This window comes from Ambystoma mexicanum, chromosome 4p (genome assembly GCF_040938575.1).
Source record: "Ambystoma mexicanum isolate Mex_15411 chromosome 4p, UKY_AmexF1_1, whole genome shotgun sequence".
Lineage (NCBI taxonomy): Eukaryota > Metazoa > Chordata > Amphibia > Caudata > Ambystomatidae > Ambystoma > Ambystoma mexicanum.
The window spans coordinates 279,545,086-279,562,836 of NC_090927.1; the positions used below are offsets into that span (position 1 = coordinate 279,545,086).

At 42.8% G+C, this 17,751-nt stretch overlaps 1 protein-coding gene across 1 annotated transcript in view; it reads right to left on the reverse strand.

Annotated features, from left to right (window-relative positions):
* The window catches only part of LOC138453202 (adhesion G protein-coupled receptor F5-like), a 1,258,340-nt gene that overhangs the window by 120,741 nt on the left and 1,119,848 nt on the right, over positions 1-17,751 (reverse strand). The window contains exons 18-19 of the mRNA XM_069605829.1: positions 5,867-5,908; positions 5,707-5,766 (exon numbers count right to left, since the gene is read on the reverse strand). Of these exons, the coding sequence (XP_069461930.1) occupies positions 5,707-5,766; positions 5,867-5,908 (102 nt within the window). The remainder of the gene's footprint in view (positions 1-5,706; positions 5,767-5,866; positions 5,909-17,751) is intronic.

Below are 17,751 nucleotides of genomic sequence, written 5' to 3' on the forward strand. Positions count from 1 at the left end.
TGAATATGCCAATGTACTTTGGTTAGTTTATAGCCTCAGAGCTGTAGGTAGTAATTGTGAAAGTTTTGGACCTTCCACCGGGCGCATATTTGAATAAAAACTGGTTTCTTCGTGCAACTCGGTCTGCTCCCTTTTTTGGATAAGTGTGGATGTCTGGCCGCACGTATCGACTGTTAGTTTCCACGTGTCCTCAGAGCCCTTGGTGTATAAACAGTGAATGCTGTTTTGGAGACTGGAAATAGTTTACAAAGTTGTTTTGAGAAGAGGCTTAACGCGGGTAGTTTTGAAAGCATGAGGAATGATGCCTTGCTCAATGGATGTGTGTAGGAGAGCTTGGAATGTAGGTACTAATCAGGATTGCATCATTATTTCTTTGTTGATGTTGGGGTGAGCATGGGGTTTTCAGTGAATCTGCTGATTTGCTACCTTCACCAGGTGTAAGGAATCCTGTACCGAGAAGGAACAAAAGGCTTTCCATGCTGAAGCAGGTGTTTTCCTCCATTCATTTTCATTGCTGGCATTGGCGATGCTGGTACTTACTTATTTAGGTTGCCCTGGGTTTGTCGAATTCTGTTGCTGAAGTGTGCTGCACAGGAAATGCAGGGCTCTTAGGATGCTGTCAGGGCTGTGTTATGGGATGAAGGGTTTTGGAATTAATGGATAATTTTGACATTTTTCACTTCTGGCCATTTTGCATCAACTCTATGTGGTATGCATACTGAGCTTTTTTTGCTTTGACCGTTAACGCTCTGTGCATTCAGATCTGTCAATGGTAAGCCATTTTGTCTGTTATATTGTCGTTAGATACATTTCTTTGCATGTTCTCCCAAGTTTCCATTTTTATTTTCCGAGACGTTTTGGGTATACCATTTGATCACTTCATTCTTATGGGACATTTTGAAGGGCTTCTTTAGAGCCATAATGTCGAGGGCGTTTGATATCCAGGAATTAATGTCGCAAAGTTGTTTGTCCCTTGTTTCAATATGGCTTCCGATTGGGGGCTGGCATTTGGGCATTTTCGAGATTATCAAGGAATATGTCCAGTTTGATTTCCTTCCTGGGCTGTGGTACTGTTTGAGTGTAGATATTGGAATGGTGGTGGCCTGAGGGTAAAAACACTGGGGAGGAAATGGTGGTGACATTTGTCTTGTAAAAATTGGCAAATAGTGTGCCCAACTAATTGGTTGATTGAGGTGTCAGCTACCCAGGTTTGCAGACAGCGGTTTTGAAGCAGCTTTGTCTTTTCTTCCCGCCAAAGTTTGAAATCTCCCAGCATGGGGAGTATTTGGTGATCTACCAAAAGGTTTGTGACAGCATCTGCCAGCCTATCTACAAAAGATGAGTTGTATGAGGGTAGCCTGTAGATGAAAAGGAAGCTCAGTCTGGAAGTGAGTTGTATAATTATAGGAACAGTGATTCACTTTCTAGGATGATGTCATATAGTGAGATTTTATCATCAAAAGTATTCTTCCTCCCCTCTTGGTCATTCTGCTGGCAGGTTTAATTTTAAATGCTGTTGGGGTGATCTCACATATAACCACAGAGTTGTCCTCTGTGAGCCAGGTCTCTATGATCAACAGTAGGTCTATTACTCCCTTTCCGAGAAGGCCATGTGGAGTGTTTAGCTATCTTTAGTGCAGAGCAGAGGCATTTTATTCGAAGATGTTCTGTGTAACTGCCCTGTATATTCTGGTTTAGCCAGGTCTTCCTTTCCCACAGAAGTCTCTGGAGTATTGCATTCATCTCCAAAGAGATTGAGTATGTTCTTATTGGGGTCCAGTTAGTTGTTTTGGTTCAATTGACAGTTAGTGGTTGGGTGGTGTGTTGTGATGATTACTGGAGTGAAACATTTTGTATTCTTTTTGTGTTCATGTGATGGATTGTCATATGGGGAAGTTGTGAAAACCCTGGCTTTTTGATTTTTATTTAATAACATGATATGCGTACTTCTGTTTCTGAAAGGATAGTCTGCTAATCAGTCCCTTCTTTCATAAAGCTCCATGCCAAAAGCATAGTGTATACATGTGCCCTGGCGGCACCAGTCTCGTCAAAACTGCATCAGCCGCTCTTCAGTGGCACAGTCCAGGTTAAAATGTCTCATGTGCATTTCTGGCAGCTGACATTTAACATCTGCACCAAAATTTCCAATTTGTCCAAAACGTAATAGGCAGTGCTTTATCCGTCTGGCAGCAATATAAAATCTAAGAGCAAGCTTTACCTGTTTACGGTATGACTGATAAGATCACAATTTTAAAAGCCAGAACAATTTGATAAGATACAAGTGTCAACTCTGTGAGCCCAGACCAGCTGTGTGAGGGCAATGTGTATTCATGGCTAGCTTTGGTCTCTGCTCTGCTCCCAATGAAACCATAGCCAGGATGGTGGGTTCCTTTGATTTCCCAGGCTGAGTGGTAAAACCTTCCATTAGGCCAGAGCAGCTCTCACCCGAAGTTCCCCTGGGGGCACTGCTTGAAAAGCTCACTCACATAACAAAGGCAAGCTTCACTCAAAGGTGCTGCATACCAAAAGGCCTTTGAAGTGCAGGATTGGGAAGGGGGCAGAGTCAGGGTACCCAGAGAGGGAGAACTGAATCTAAGAATGGGGTAATCAATATTGCTTTTCTCTGGGGTTATAATTCCTTCCCTCTATTTCCTATAGAACAAGGCACTCTGGGTATGATGCAAGAAGGAAAAGGTAATTTGTTACAACAGCGATGGGACCGTTATCAGCAGCCTTGCTTCTGTTCAATCCCCTGTGACCTTTTAACAGTATACAGAATGGGCCTCTCAATCCTTCCTTGATTCATCTTTAGACAATAAATAAAGAGAAGGATACACTTTTGGACCTCTGTTGGGAGTTCAGTCCATTCCAAAGTCCTCTGATATAAAGGTGAAGACAGAAGGCATCCATAGCTGAGGAGAGCTGTGTCCCTTACCTATCCACGGGTAACAGTGGTGTACTGCTGTTGGATCAAGACTTTACTGCAGGATGCACTGGTATCAGGACCTTGTTCACTTTTAGTAAAGGATACACGTAGGTGCTAGTCAAGCTCCCTGAAGTGGGAGTGCAAAAAAAGGACCTTCCTTGACCATGGAGGCCCTGGATGGGGCCGCCACGCACCCAATAAGTCAAGAAACAGCTCTGTAACCTGATTTCTGAATTGAATTACTTGTGAGCTACACCAACCCGGACATCGCATGCCTGTCCAAAGCTACTTTATGCCATGTGACATTGCTGCTTGGACCGCACCACGTGTTGGACCCAGTTGACCAGCACACCAACCCAAAACTTAATCGCTGCCTCAGAAACCTCCTATATGCTTGGCTCAATGCTGTTGAGTTACCAAAGAATGTAATGGTAATGTGAAGAGGATCCTGTGCTCTCATCCACTTTCTTGGACATACTGGCTCATAAGCCCTTTTTGATACCTTTTATTGAAAACACATATCATTTTGAACATTGACATAGTTGCAAATTCCTTGCCTGATCACTACTGCTTAAGTGCCCAGAGCGCTATCCTATTTCTGCATTTACTATTTTCTCTGAGAGGGGTGGGTTTTTGCTGGTTTTTTTGTAGTTGTGTATTTGCATGTTTGATTGTTTAATTAAATTATATATAGTTTTATAGAATCTCGACTGAGCATTCTTTCATTTTGTATTCTTTGTACTATTGCTCTGTGGGTTGCTATTGTTATCTCCTCACACCAGTCCCGAGAGTACATCCTGCCCACATTACCACAAAAGCCATGGAAAGTATACCTGCCGGGCTGTGTCGGATTTACTTTTATCATTTGGATCACTGCTGGTCTAGTGGTAGTATGGCGTAAAGTAGGCATTTTAGCCACTACTCCTCACTGTACTCCTGTGGAGAAGTAGTAATTTCATCACAGTTTAGTAGTAGGGTTCTGGATATGACCTGTGAGATGGTTGGTCTTCCAAAGGATGCTTCAGAATCTCAGATCAACCAGACTATCTATTATTGCCAATCTTCATTTGCTGGAAGGGAATTGCATACTTTAGATTGACAATAGGGTTATGTGGGCCAAACAGCTGCTTTTTGGTGCTCGGATCAACTGTCTGTCGCCTTTGGTAGTCCCAATCAATGGCAAGCTGTTTCTGAGCAGGACATTATGTAGTGGATTGTATCCTGCATCAAGTTTTGTCATGAGGTGGCCAATAGTCCGATACAACAATGACTTTATGCTCATTTCACCAGAGACAAAGCAGCCACAGCTGTGTATTTTACTGGCATACCGATCTGGTATACGTTTGTGTAACAATACAACATGAAAGCTGATGTTTGAGTTGAAAAGACAGCGTGCCAAATGGTGCTGTATATCAGCTCTACTAAAATGTGAGCCACTGTTCTTCAAGTTGTTTCCTTTTCTTTGACGTCTCTTGGTATAATATGATTTACTCGGTGCTATGCATGTGAATCTATGAAAGATCCATTGCCAAAGAAGAAAACATTTAGTTACGTGTAGTTATAGTTTGCCATCGTTGGCATCTTTCATTGATTCACGATAGCCTGCCCACCAACATTTCGAGCCAGGGTGGGTACAAGTAACAGTCTAAACTGTGGAAACGCATAATAGCCATACAAGACCCTGTTAAAGCAAACACTGCTCCTTGTGCACACTTGCTAAATGCTTTGCTGTACCAAAGCACTTGCATAGAGCTCAATACACAAATAACATTATGGCACATATCTTCTTGAGAAACTACAGTTTGTACCACTGTTTTTCTGATTGCAAACTACAAACATGAAAGACATAAGCTGAGTGAGCTCCAGCTGGGCCCCACACTAATTTCTAGAAGGAACTCAAGACCTCCCTTTCCAAAATATTCCTCTTTTAGACTCTCCCTCAGACTTTACTTCATACTCACTTGAGGCATTTCAGGAGTACGTTTGTTTATTCCAGATAATGCGATACTATCTTTCTACCCCATTGACTGTGTTCGCCTAACGCAACAGCCGCCTCTTACATATTTCTTTAATCGTTCTATGATTCATATCCACTTTGACGCTTCCCCTCTAACAATATGCTCACCTAGCAACAGTTCTTGTTAGTAGCATAGATGTTATACCTTCTGGACTAAGACCATGAATGGCCCCAGACACTTCTCATCAATGAGTCAGGAGGCAGGGGTGGACTGGGCACCAAAAGCGGCCCTGGAAATGTTTTTGAAAGGAGACCCTTTATGCCATGTGCAAACAAGCGCCATTCCTCCAAGTAGAGATTGTGGGTGTTTGCCACTGGAAGATTTCGAAACACTGGGTCCAAATAGTGCATTTTATTGCCCATTTGTCTCTTTATATGGATTAAAACATAGTTAAACATAACAAAAACTGTCACATTACATTTGTTTGTTAATTGTAATGAATAACACACTGAAAGCTTTATAACACATCATTTACTTCAAAGTGGGGGAGTAGATATTAAAGAAAGTAGCATGGTGCTTTTACCTATTAGAACTTGATTACTGCACTATCACCACTGACTGTTAAAAATGTTACTGCTGACAGGTCTGTGTTCACACCCCACTAGTTTCTCAAACGTCATAGTCCAGCATTTAACTTTCTAATGAGAAATGTATTATGTGCACTGACATTGTTATCTGTACAGTCCTCAGACGCCTTGCAGCAACCCGACACGTGCTTTATAAACAAATAAATAAAATGCATTTAAAAAACATAAAACATACCTTGGTTATCTGTGATGCCCATTTTGATAGATTGAACTGGCGTAATAATGCTTCTCGAATCTGTTTTTGTCAAGGAAGCGACACAAATATGTCAGATGAAAAATAGGCAAAATTCAGTCAAATGGGTTCATGTTTGTTGCAAAACAATCTATAGTCTCACCTTCACATCCGTAAGACATCCAAACAACAAAATGAAGAATCCCTGAAATGAAAATGAAAGACCTCTATTAAAAGTTGTTTTGTTTTACTTAAATGCATTATTGATAGGTACTGATGGCGCATTATAGCAGCATAAGGGATACCGGGCTACCTTCATTGTAGGACTGTACTCAGAACTGGGCTTGACTAATATGCAGGACTGGGGTGGAGGTTGCAATTTGTAATTCTATACATACTTTTATCCAACATCAACCATCTTACAATATATTTTAACAGTAATCAGAGCTACACCTAATTGAAAATGCTTGTTATTTATCTGTGACCCTATCCCCTTTAGACATTGGGTTGTGACTTCTACTTTGTTGCATATTTATTGTTTTAGGTTTTAAAATTTGTTCGCTGTTACTGAGGTTGGGTGTCATGATATTGCTTTGTGATGTTGCTCTGATGCTGATTTATTTATCAAGTTTCACATTTGTGGTTAATTCTTATGTATGTATTCTTGTGTGCCATGATGCTATTCTGTGCTTTGGTGCTCCTAATAAATGCCTCAATACATTTGTTTGTCTGTTCATTCATTCATTTACCAATATGCATACAAGTAGTGCAAATATCTAGTGACAATTTAAGAACTCACAATGTGCAAAAACATAAAGATTAAAGAATGTGTGGACTGTCTGCACACATTGGTAAATTATAAAGTTCACATCCTATTAAAAATGCAACCTTACCCATCGAGACCAATGTCCTCCCGCAACAAATTCCCTCTAAGGTCACCTCCACTCTCTATCAGGCCCTCAACTCCATCGGGGCCTCACAACTCAATAGGCTCAAAGAAAGGTGGGAAAGGGACTTAGGTGAACTGGAACCTGAAGATTGGATAGATGCATTAATGTCCCCTAGAGAAATTGGGATAGAAACCAAGCTCAGACTAATACAACTGAGAATCCTCCACCGCTCTTATTATTCGCGCACTGACATGGCCAGATGGGGGGGGGGGGGATCCGAGGATGAGATATGCATTAGATGCAAAACTGAGCCGGCCACCTTCTACCATATGATCTGGAACTCTCAATTGTTACAAGTCTTCTGGGGGGACTGTACCAACATGATCTCCACGGTCCTGGCGATGCCAATTCCTAGGGATCCTAAAATGACACTCCTGGGCATCTGGGGAGAAGTGGACTTGACAAAATACGAAAAAATGTTTTTGGCGGTTGCGCTGGGGGCGGGTAAAAGACTCATCGCGGCCAACTGGGGCTCTGTAGACCCACTGTGCCCGAACCGTTGGAGCAATGAACTGGACAGATGCGCAGCTTCAGAGCGCCGGATCTATAACGCGCAGGGTTGTCCCCGTAAATTTGAAAAAATATGGGGTAAATGGCTCGATGCTCACTGAAATCCATCCTCTCCCATTTCCCCCTCCCTCTGCCCTCCCGCTCCCCTTCCCCACCCCCCCTCCTTACCCCTCCTCTGACTCGAGGACATAAGGTGCAACCTGGGTTACCAGCATTTCTTTGTCCCGCAACCGTCTCACGGCCCCTTGGCCCTGCAGTGCCCTTGCCGCTGTTGATATTGCCTTGTTTTTCTTTTTCTGATGAATGTCTGATTAATATCTACATTGTTGCCGTCTTGTTTAAATGCAATAAACAGAGTTATAAAAAATAAAAAATAAATGCAACCTTAATTCCTCTGATGGCATTTCACAATTATTGCCGGTGGTGAAAAGTCCAGTAGTCTGTACTATCTGAGGTGTTGCTTGTGGCAACACTAGCACAGACTGTAAAGGAATTAGAGCCCTGTTAGTTTAGTAAAGCACATTCCCCAAATGCTCAACCCTCTCCTCCCTTCCCAAGACTGAATTTCGAAATGAAATCTTCCTGGGAGACTTTATTCTAAAATAAAGTCACAGCACAGAGCAATACATTTGCACACCCCCCCGTAACAAAGTCTCCCCTTCACTCTTTCTTTCTGGTTCAGCCATGTGAACTGCAGTTTGTTATTATGAAAGACACACTGAAAGGTTGCTGGAGATTATGCTTTGAAATCATTTGCAGGGCCGGCATTTGCCAATATTAGACAATCCACGTCCGATGTTGACCCCTAAAAAAGTTGGAAAGGTTGCTCAGGAAGTTGAGAGGCAAAGGACCTGATTCACAGAAGCTTTTTTCTTTAATTGTTGTATGGCTAAGAAAACCTAACCTTTAACAAATTTAAAACAAGAAAATACATAAAGAAAAATGGGAGAAAGGAAGGAAAAAGAAAAAAGAAAAATACAAAAGAAATAAAGGAAGATAAAACATTACTGAAGAGTTACATCAGTACACAATTCACCTAAAATACACACAAAAAAGAGAAATCAAAATACAATTCACAAGTCATACATTTCATAGAATACATTACTAAGGATCTTCCAGTTTCAAGGATTTTAAAAAAGTAGTCACTGCAAGAACTGTTGAAGTAGTGTGGCCAGCCCAACAAGTGAACCAAGTTAATACCTAATTTTCCATCTCAAAAAGATCTGACATTTTTTTTAGATGGTTATCTGTGAAGTGACATATAATAGGGCATAACTAGGTTAAATGCTTAAGAGATTCGAGCTGGTTCTCAACCTTACAGAAATGACAGACTGACTGCCTAGTCCATCCTCAGCAAGCCATATCTCGCCAGGATTTGATTAGCTTGGATTAAAATTCAATTGAAATCACAAAAGAAAATGCCCTGACAGACTTAGCAGGGTATATTGCTATATATGGACCTAAGATGCCAAGCCTCTTGTGGTCTAGCTGCAGATGACACAGGGATGGTTACGAGTGCATTTTCTCTGTGCTTCCATTTCAGAGAAAACGAGACTTCTTAACTTTGTATGGATTGTCCACCAAATCAGCCCATCACTACTAGGATATCACAACAAAATGTGTGCATCTTAATCAGCCAGGTAATTCCCCTACCCTTCAAAATGAGCTTAAGAGCAACAAACAGCGAACCCTCCAATGGTGACATGATCTTACTTAAAGTGACAAAAGTTTCCATTGGGCTCTCGCCTCAAGGGATACCAAACCCAGTTCATTTCTTATAGCACATGGGAGATGTAAGATACTCCTCCAAATGAATCCCTCAAGAATCGGAAGATAGTCCAAGGTAGATAGGGGGTACACATCCATTCTGTAGAGAATCTTATGAACAATTTTCCCTTCATAGTATTTGGAAGAAGGGGAACATCTCCTGTAACTTGAATCAATCCTAGACAGTTGATTAGAAAGGGCCAAGGCATGATTCCTTAACCAATTCCAGAGATTACCTATGGAAGGTTTTGCGGAAAGCAGGAACCCCAGATGTACTCATGAGTTCACTCTCCCCACCACCTCAGATCCCAAACTCCAACAAAATGTGCTGATTTTCCTACCCAGGGAAAATTGCAAAATGTTAGTCTTTGCTGTATTAATGAGTTTTCGCTGCAGAAAATGATTGTCATCAAAAAGAGAAAATGAATTAATCAAACTCTGTAATCCCACGGAAGTGCAGTCAAAAATTAGAACATCATCGGCATAAGCCAACCAAAAGGGTCTCAGATGCAGCAATTTTGGGGACACAAAGCTTGTCGATTTCAAATGGTCATCCAGATCAGTAATACGTAAGTAACACAGGCAGGTAGCCAAAACACACCCCTGCCTGACGCCACGAAAGGTGGTAATTTGGCATGATAGCTGACCTGCACGACGAGGCAAACTTGGCTATTCAAGTTCGAATAGAGGCCAATAGTCAACCTCAGGAGGCCTGATGGGATGCCCCATGCCCACAGTTTAGACCATAACAGATTTCTATCAACAGCATCAAATGTGGCACTAAGATCAATCGATGCCACATACACTGTGTAATAAGTGCCCTCCTATGCTAGTTGTTGTATACATTTCACAATGAGACCGTTTAGTGATGTTCCCATTTTCCGCCGAAAGCCAATTTTCCATTTCTCTAGCCTTCCTACCCCATGCGCCCATTGCTCCAGATGCGACAGTAATATAGATTAAAACACGTTACTTTCTGCATCCAGTATCACAATTGGTCTGTAGTTAATTGGGTTCGATCTCGCAACACTAAGACAGACACAAGTGACCACAGTGCAAGGGTGTTTATTGAACTTCAACAAGGGTGTGATAAACACCTATCAAAATCTACAGATACGGGCAAGCTACAACCATCAAATAATAATAATGCAGCCCTAGTGGAGTCTTGTCAAAATAAAAGGGTCTATTCCCTCAAAAAATATTGCCAATCCTTACCTCTAAATACAAATAGTGTGGGGTAGTGTTTATGAAAAAGAAAGAAGTGTTCACAAAAATGGTATGTCAGGATGTTCAGACTGTTGGCCTCCCTTCTTCACATTAACAGCATGGGACAAGGCGGTTGACTCGAGCATAGCACACTCTCTGGCTTCTTCAGCACGAGGATACAGTTCCATAACCTGCATCACAGCCTTTTGCGCCCAAGTCTTTTGATTCTGCCTGCCTGATGCACTAAAACAAACACACAGTTCCGTTCTTCTTACAAGTACTTAATTCAGGTGGTTCACTCTTCACCCTGGATCCCTCTCAGCCATACTCAGATCCTTTTTATACAACAATCGTTACTTTAGATCCCCTTCAGCCAGGCTCAGATCCTTCCTCTTGCACAATTAGTCTCCCTCAGCCGGGCTTGGACCAATTTCAATTCGCATTAACTATCGAAGTCTTTTAAGGGTTTAGCTTGACCCGTTGCAGGACCACTTCAATTTCACAATTCCTTTTTACATTTGCCACCTCTCAGTTAGATACCTAACAGAGACCTTCGAATGAGCACCTACGTTGCGCCGGACCACTCTGGTGTGTAAAATGAGCAGTAATTGTCTGACTCTGCCTGACCATTGTGTTGGGACATGTCAGGTATACAGCTTGGGTGTTAGTCCGTTTTCTCTCACAGTGAGCTGTCCATGAGAAAGTGTTTGTGTCGGGAAAGGGCGCACAGGGAACTGGGGGTTGAGTTCCCTTGTATCCTACCTGGTAGGATGGGGAAAAGGTGTTACAGGGAAGGGAATACCGCATCTCATCATTCAAAGTCCCACTCCCACTCCCACAAGACCCCTCATCCATGTGATCCCCCCCCACTGTCCACCCCCACGAACTGGATCCAAAAGCGATGGCTGTCTCGTAGCCACCTGGATGACAGATCCCCTGGGACCACTGTACTATGTGTAAGATATGTAACTATTAAGTCTCTTTATTACGCTGTATTGTTTATTACGCTGTATTGTTATACTTTTTTGTAATTTATCTCCCTGTATGCTCTTTTCTTGCAACCCTGTACAAATTGCGCCCTGATGCCCCCGGGCCTGATGGTTTGCGCGTTATAAATAAACAAATACAAATACAAATACCAGCGGGTGAGACACCTTCAGGTTTCTCAAATTTCCCAGGTGGTCCGGCAAACAGATCATGAAAGTGAGATACCCAATCAGACTCTGCTAGAGCAGTAAGATGATTGCAATGCTGAGAGGAATTCAACATTATTCATTAAAACCTAAAAGGCCCATGTATTTTTGTTGACAAGAATTGAGAACATAGTTCGGCATAGGCTTGGTACCTTTTAGCTCGACTCTGCCTAAGCCAGTTTGCCATAGGACTTTCGTAATCCCTTAATCACGCTATTCCTTTTAGCCAATGACAGATCAAATTGCCTACTTAACAACCTGATTGCCTTTCTCATCTCAGGTTTTTTTTAGACAACTTCCAGATTATGAGCATAAGAATGATTAGGAACTTTTACTTGTTTCCTAGCATTCCCGAGACCTCCATTTCCGTTCATTAAAATCTAACAAAGTCCTCGAAGTTGCTCACTGAAAAGGTGAGATATTGCCATTCAAGAGTGGTAGTGTTCAATAGACTTTCAAGCGAGGAATTCACCCTTGATGCAAAGGTGACATTACAGGAGATTATATTACCAGCTGGGTTAGTTAGTAGATCACGCAGGCCCAGGTCATCATTTTCCAAGCCTATGGCAAAGTGGCCCACTAGCATAGAATGTTCACTAAGGGGGTTGGATGTAATCTACAGGCTAGTACAATTCGAATAGAGCCACCAACCCACGAAAATATAGTCAATGGTGGAATGCACTTTCCCATTAGACCAATTATGGCAATGAGGAATGTCTCCCGAACTGTTACATTTAAAACAAATAGGCCTAACCCCTCCAGTGTACCTAGCCATGAGCTCCCATTCCAAAGCTTATTGGAAATCCTAACACCAGATAAATCCTGAACATCGCAAGAACTCACATTAATGCAATCTGAGTTCAAATCTCCTTGAAGAATGAAATGACCACCCGTGTATGTTTCATGCCATTCCTTAATGGATCCAACAAGCAGTTAACCCAGACATACCCTCATGCCAATACAAGTTAATAATTAGAATCTCAATAGTTGGACTTCCTGAGATTTGGACATGTGTAATTAAGGCACCAAAGTAAGAATTCATAGATGATTTTACAACAAAATCCTTCACCGATTTAACAAGTGTTAAGAGGCCCCCAAACGGGCGAACCATGTCGCATCGCCTAGTGACCTGAAGGATCACCACAAAACCACCAATTGAGGGTGGATATTGCAGACAGGTTTCCTGTAGACAAACAATTGTGTGGGGCTCAATTCGCAGACCTACTGATGGATTATTAAACAAGTGTGTATGGCCACAAGTATTCCAGGAAGAAATAGAGAATGGACATTTTTTCTCTAGTAAAGAGACTGGACCTTAGTTGCGATTTGTCACACTCAACAGCTAGGACCAATCACCACTTTCCTCAGAGGCCCTCATTTTATACCGCAGAGCTTGAATATCTTCTACTGGACTCGTTGTACTCTGAAACCCTGTGGTTCCAACTGCTGATGTCAACTTCTCAACACAGGGGGACAGATCAAAACCATATATCTGGAGAGATTCATGTTCTTGCAAGACAAAGTAATAAACCAATTTGGATTGAAAGTATATTACAGATCTATCAGTCATAAACACATCAATAAAATCTACTTGCTGAAGATCAGTAATAGAGATGCCCCCTAAGCTGGGTATTGGAGCGATTAAGGACAATAGATCTGTTTTCTGGCTGAACACATTCCAACAAAAGCCTAAATGAGTGGACCGGATTCAAGAGTTCCTGAGCTGAACCATGGGCCTGCTTATGCAAGGTCAATCAGGCTCTTGAGCTCGAAGGGCAACCGTCAGATGAATCCATCCTACCAAAATGTGACTTTGTGTTGAAGTTCTCCAATCGTTCCTCCAAATGCCGGGATGAACCGATCTCATTTTTCAGAGCAATCTTTCTAGTATTGTCAAAACCCGCAGCCAATACTGCCACATTGATGATTGCAGGAGGCGTGACATTGGTGTTGCTTTGGGCCCTATGCTGGATAAAAGAAACTCCCGAAGCCAAGTCAGTCACCCAAACCAACTGTTTGGTCGCCTTCACTCTTGTGAGGATTACAGCCGATCTGATAGCACAGCGAGTAGAGTACTCGCTTTGACATCCGTGCAGAGCCTGCCAACGCAGGTTCGAATCACAGCAGATTTTCATCGTTCTGAGATGAGCACCACACACCGTGGGTCTAAGTAGCGCTCAGATGCCTGAGGGGTCGTAGCGCAATACAAAAACAAAACAAACACATTCTGCTGAGCAACACTCGAAGTGTCATTCTTATTTCAAGCCAATACTGCTTGAACTATTGGTTGTTTAAAAAAAGATTTAAAAAATCGGCGCAAGCCTGAGTTTGTCATCTTCGTGGCTGGCCGATTTTTCATTACCTTCCTAAGTGGACCGCTCTTTTCCCTGCCTTCAGTGGTGGCCTCCCCACCGTAACCTTTGGGTATAATGCAGGTGGGGAGTTAGAGGTCGCTGCCCTCACCTGAGGGCAAAACTCCTTCACACAGATAACATCAGGAGTAGTAGAAGACACTGGCAATACAGGGCAACTGGCCAAATCATCAGTAGTCAAACTCAACCCCTGAGCTTTATCTGCAGGATCTGAGGAAGTAACCGACATCAGGCAGTATTTACCATCAGCGACTCTTTGAGTTAACTTTAGTTGAACTTCCTTAGCGATAGGGTCTAGTAACAATGCTTCTTGTCGCTCAAACAACTGCTCACAGGATCCCAAACAAGATATTTTTGATGGTATAGTAGTTAATTGAGGAATCTCTAAGGAAGTGGATTTTAAGAGAGACTGATTAAACAAAAGTTCCTAGGCAGTCACATGCAACTTAATGTTCTCAAACCTATAGAGTAGCGATTCCAGGAGTACAGTGCTCACCCTGGCTTCTGCGTTAACACACTCATAGAGAGATACAAGGATACACAGCGCCTGGTTAATCTCAACTAGTGAGTGCGCTGCCTGAACTTGCCCATAATTTAGCATCTTAGTTGGGGCAGCAGAAAAAGGACTGAACGGCACAGTTGGAGACATAGAACCAATAGATGATAGCGATGAGTCAAAGTCCGGAACATAGTTTCCCCATGTCCGGCGGAGAATCAGGAACTGGAATCTACAGTACGGTCCAAGGGACACCCCACCCGGTCGATCATTTCCTGAGGGTCAGGTTGGGTTAACAGAGCAGACACCAACCCATTTACAGTTTTTGCTGTCACAACAGAACCTCTGGCATACTTAATAAAGTAATAAAAACAAACAAACAAACTTAAACGAATCCTGAGAGCCATTTTGAATACACAGCAAAGAGGCGGACCCTTTTTGGACTTTTTCCCCAGCCTGACTCACAGTCAGAAAGAACACTCATTTTCCTCAGAGATTTAGTGGTACAGGATTTCTTTGCTGGGAAAGCAACTTGATTAAACGGTACCGAGCATTTCAGACCTAAGCTCATTAATAGTGATTCCCGGTTCGGTACACATTGCAGGGCTAGCCTCGTTGCCGACCTTACCAACCACTTCATACAGAGGGGAGGCAGGTTTCATCATCTCCGATGAAGAGGGAAGCTGAAGATTCATCGCCCCAATGAGGTCCTCATCTGATATATGCATGTGGCTTGTCATTGTGTAAACCCTTGACTTGTCACTCCGCAAAACGTACATGTACGAATAGTGGTGAATTAATATCTCGCCCTTTAATGGATTAGTGTCTCACCTTTGACAGTAGAATGATAAAACACACTAATACCACAGCACTACAGCTGACCTGCCAGGACTGCCCAGACTGCAGCTTGTCGCAAATATGCATTGTCAATTCCAGCGCCGGTGACTGTGCAGTTTCACAAGGGCTTACACACTACAATCTAAAGTCTGCAGTCCAAATGACAGTCCTCCTGCCCCCAAAGTGATCACAGCCCAGCACAGTTCTTGAGCTTGAGGGGCCTCCAAGCACCACTCTGACCACCAAACTAAACAGAGGCCCAGTATGGACCCTGAAAGGCTGCTGTGTCGATGGCACCCATGGCAGTGTGCTGAGTGATATCACTGCCACGACCCGGGTCAGAAAGCATCACACACACATACTTTAGTCAGTTCAGTATCCTCTGAGGCTCAATGTTGCCTGAAGTCATGGATCATATTTAGCAGACTAATTGGAAGGGTTTGTGGGTTCAATGTTTCCTCTATATACTCTCATGCAAAGGTTTTGTATTTATTACAGATGTGACTAGAACATTTAATTAAAGGCATGCCCAGATTGTTATATTCCCTTTTTCTAAGATGTTTGTGAATTCACTGCCATTGGTTGATAAGGAGAGGTTTGTGAGTGCATACTTATACATTGCACTGCTGTAGTAGAGAACATTTAAGTTGTCAACTAACTGCATGTTAGTTGACAACTTATTTTACAACTTATTATTATTTTAAACTACAAAGATGTTTTTTTTAAATACGTTATCAAATCTACTTTCACAATTTGTTTTCTCGATATTATAATCATTCTTATTATTCTTATTATTGCGATTATAAATATTATTATTATTATTATTATTATTATTATTATTATTATTAGGGTATTTCCTGAGCAAGGACCTAACTTTGGGAAACAATGGAGTGCTTTCAAGTCATGGGGTGGGGACGTACACGGCAGGGAAACAAATCACCACAGATCAATACAAGGGATTGGAAGGCAAACAATGTGGGATGGACAATTTGGCAGCAAGGGCTCTACAAGCAAGGCAGGAAGGAAGCAGTGGGGAGCAGGCCACACAGTCTCATGTTATGTGCGGAGTGGAAGGGGTATGTGCCTAGGTGCTATGGAGGATCAATTCATTGAAAGTGGATCTTGAGCTTGTTCCTTAAATGTAGAAATCGGAGGGGGTAGTCTGGTGATGATGGGGTACAAATACCAGAATCTGGGGGCATAGGCAGAGAAGGCATGTCTTTTGGTGCTTTCATTCCCGCCCCAGCAAAGTTAAAGTCACCTTTTATTTGCTTCTTGTGGATAGAAGTACTTCAAAGATAATGAGCTTCTCAGCAAGGTAGCTTGGTGATTGGAGGGTGAGAGCCCTGTAGATGATGCAGCAGTATTTGAGGTTAATACGTGCTTGCAGAGCGAAACAGTACAGTCCGATGAGGGTCGGTGCAATCCTCAATTTGTGGAGTCCTTTGATGAGTCATGTTGCAGCATGTAGGACTCATCCAAGGGGTGCCAAAGTGGCTACTTGAAGGCCTTTCAGGGTGGTATTATTAAAACCATCGAGGCAGGAGAGGGCCAAGGCTTGGAAAGCAGAATTGAAGTTGTTGCTGGGATTAAGGGCTTGATTTTCCACAGGAGAGACATTGGTAGTTTTCTTGCTATGTGATTCTTGAAGGAGAGGTATCTGTAGATGTAGGACTCAAGTGACTTGTATGAGAAACCAGAAGGTGTCTCACACACTAGTCCCAGGGGATCTGTCATGCAGGTGGCCAGGACACGGCCATCGCTTTTGGATCCAGTTTCTGGGGGTGGACCAGTGTGGGAGGATCATCTGTGTGAGCGGTGTTTGGGGAGTGGGAGACCGGATGGCGACACACGGTACCCCCTTCCCTATAACACCTTCACCACATCCTGCAAGGTAGGATACGTATGAACTCTACCCTCACCAACATTTCTTACACTAACACTTTCACACGGACAGCCCGCTCTGGGAGAAAAGAGACTAAAACCTGAGCAGTATACCTGACATGTCCCAATACAATGGTCAGGCGAGGGCAGCCAATTACTGACAATCACTCACACCTAACTTCCATTAAGCTTTCCCACACAGATAAAAGGCGTAGCACGGAATTACACGCTGAGCGAGGCAAAGCACACAAAGGGATAGCAGTTTCGAGACGGCAGCTGAACGAGGGAAGAAGGACGGCAAACAAAGATGTAATCACAAGAGGGGAAACACCCTTGACCTTTACGGCAAGAAACCATTACTCTCGAGAAACCCTCAGAATGGAAAGTGTAAGGCAACGAAACCAGGCTGAAGAATCCTGCATTGTGTGTTGGAGGTACCCACGCTCCTCCTGCATTACTGATCGAGTCGGGGAGAAGCAACACTGTCTGTGGTACCGTCCTTGGTTACAAGAAGAAAGTAGCGACAGAGAGATAAACAAAGCCGGTGAGTTAGCAAAACTGATACAAGACCGACCTGTGTTGAATCCCAGGTTGCAAGCAGCAACATTGTATAAAGAGTGCTGGAACGAACATTGTTAAAAAGCATGTGATGAAAGAAGCGAGTAACGTTAAACTGCTGATGATTGTTTGAACTTTGAAAGGAAAGATACAATGCCGTTGACAGAGTGGTCCGACACCGCGTGGGTGCTCAATTGAAGGTCGCTCTAAGGTATCCATCTGAGAAGTGGCAGAAGTGAAAATTAAATAGTTATAGTAAGCAGAGAATTGTGAAT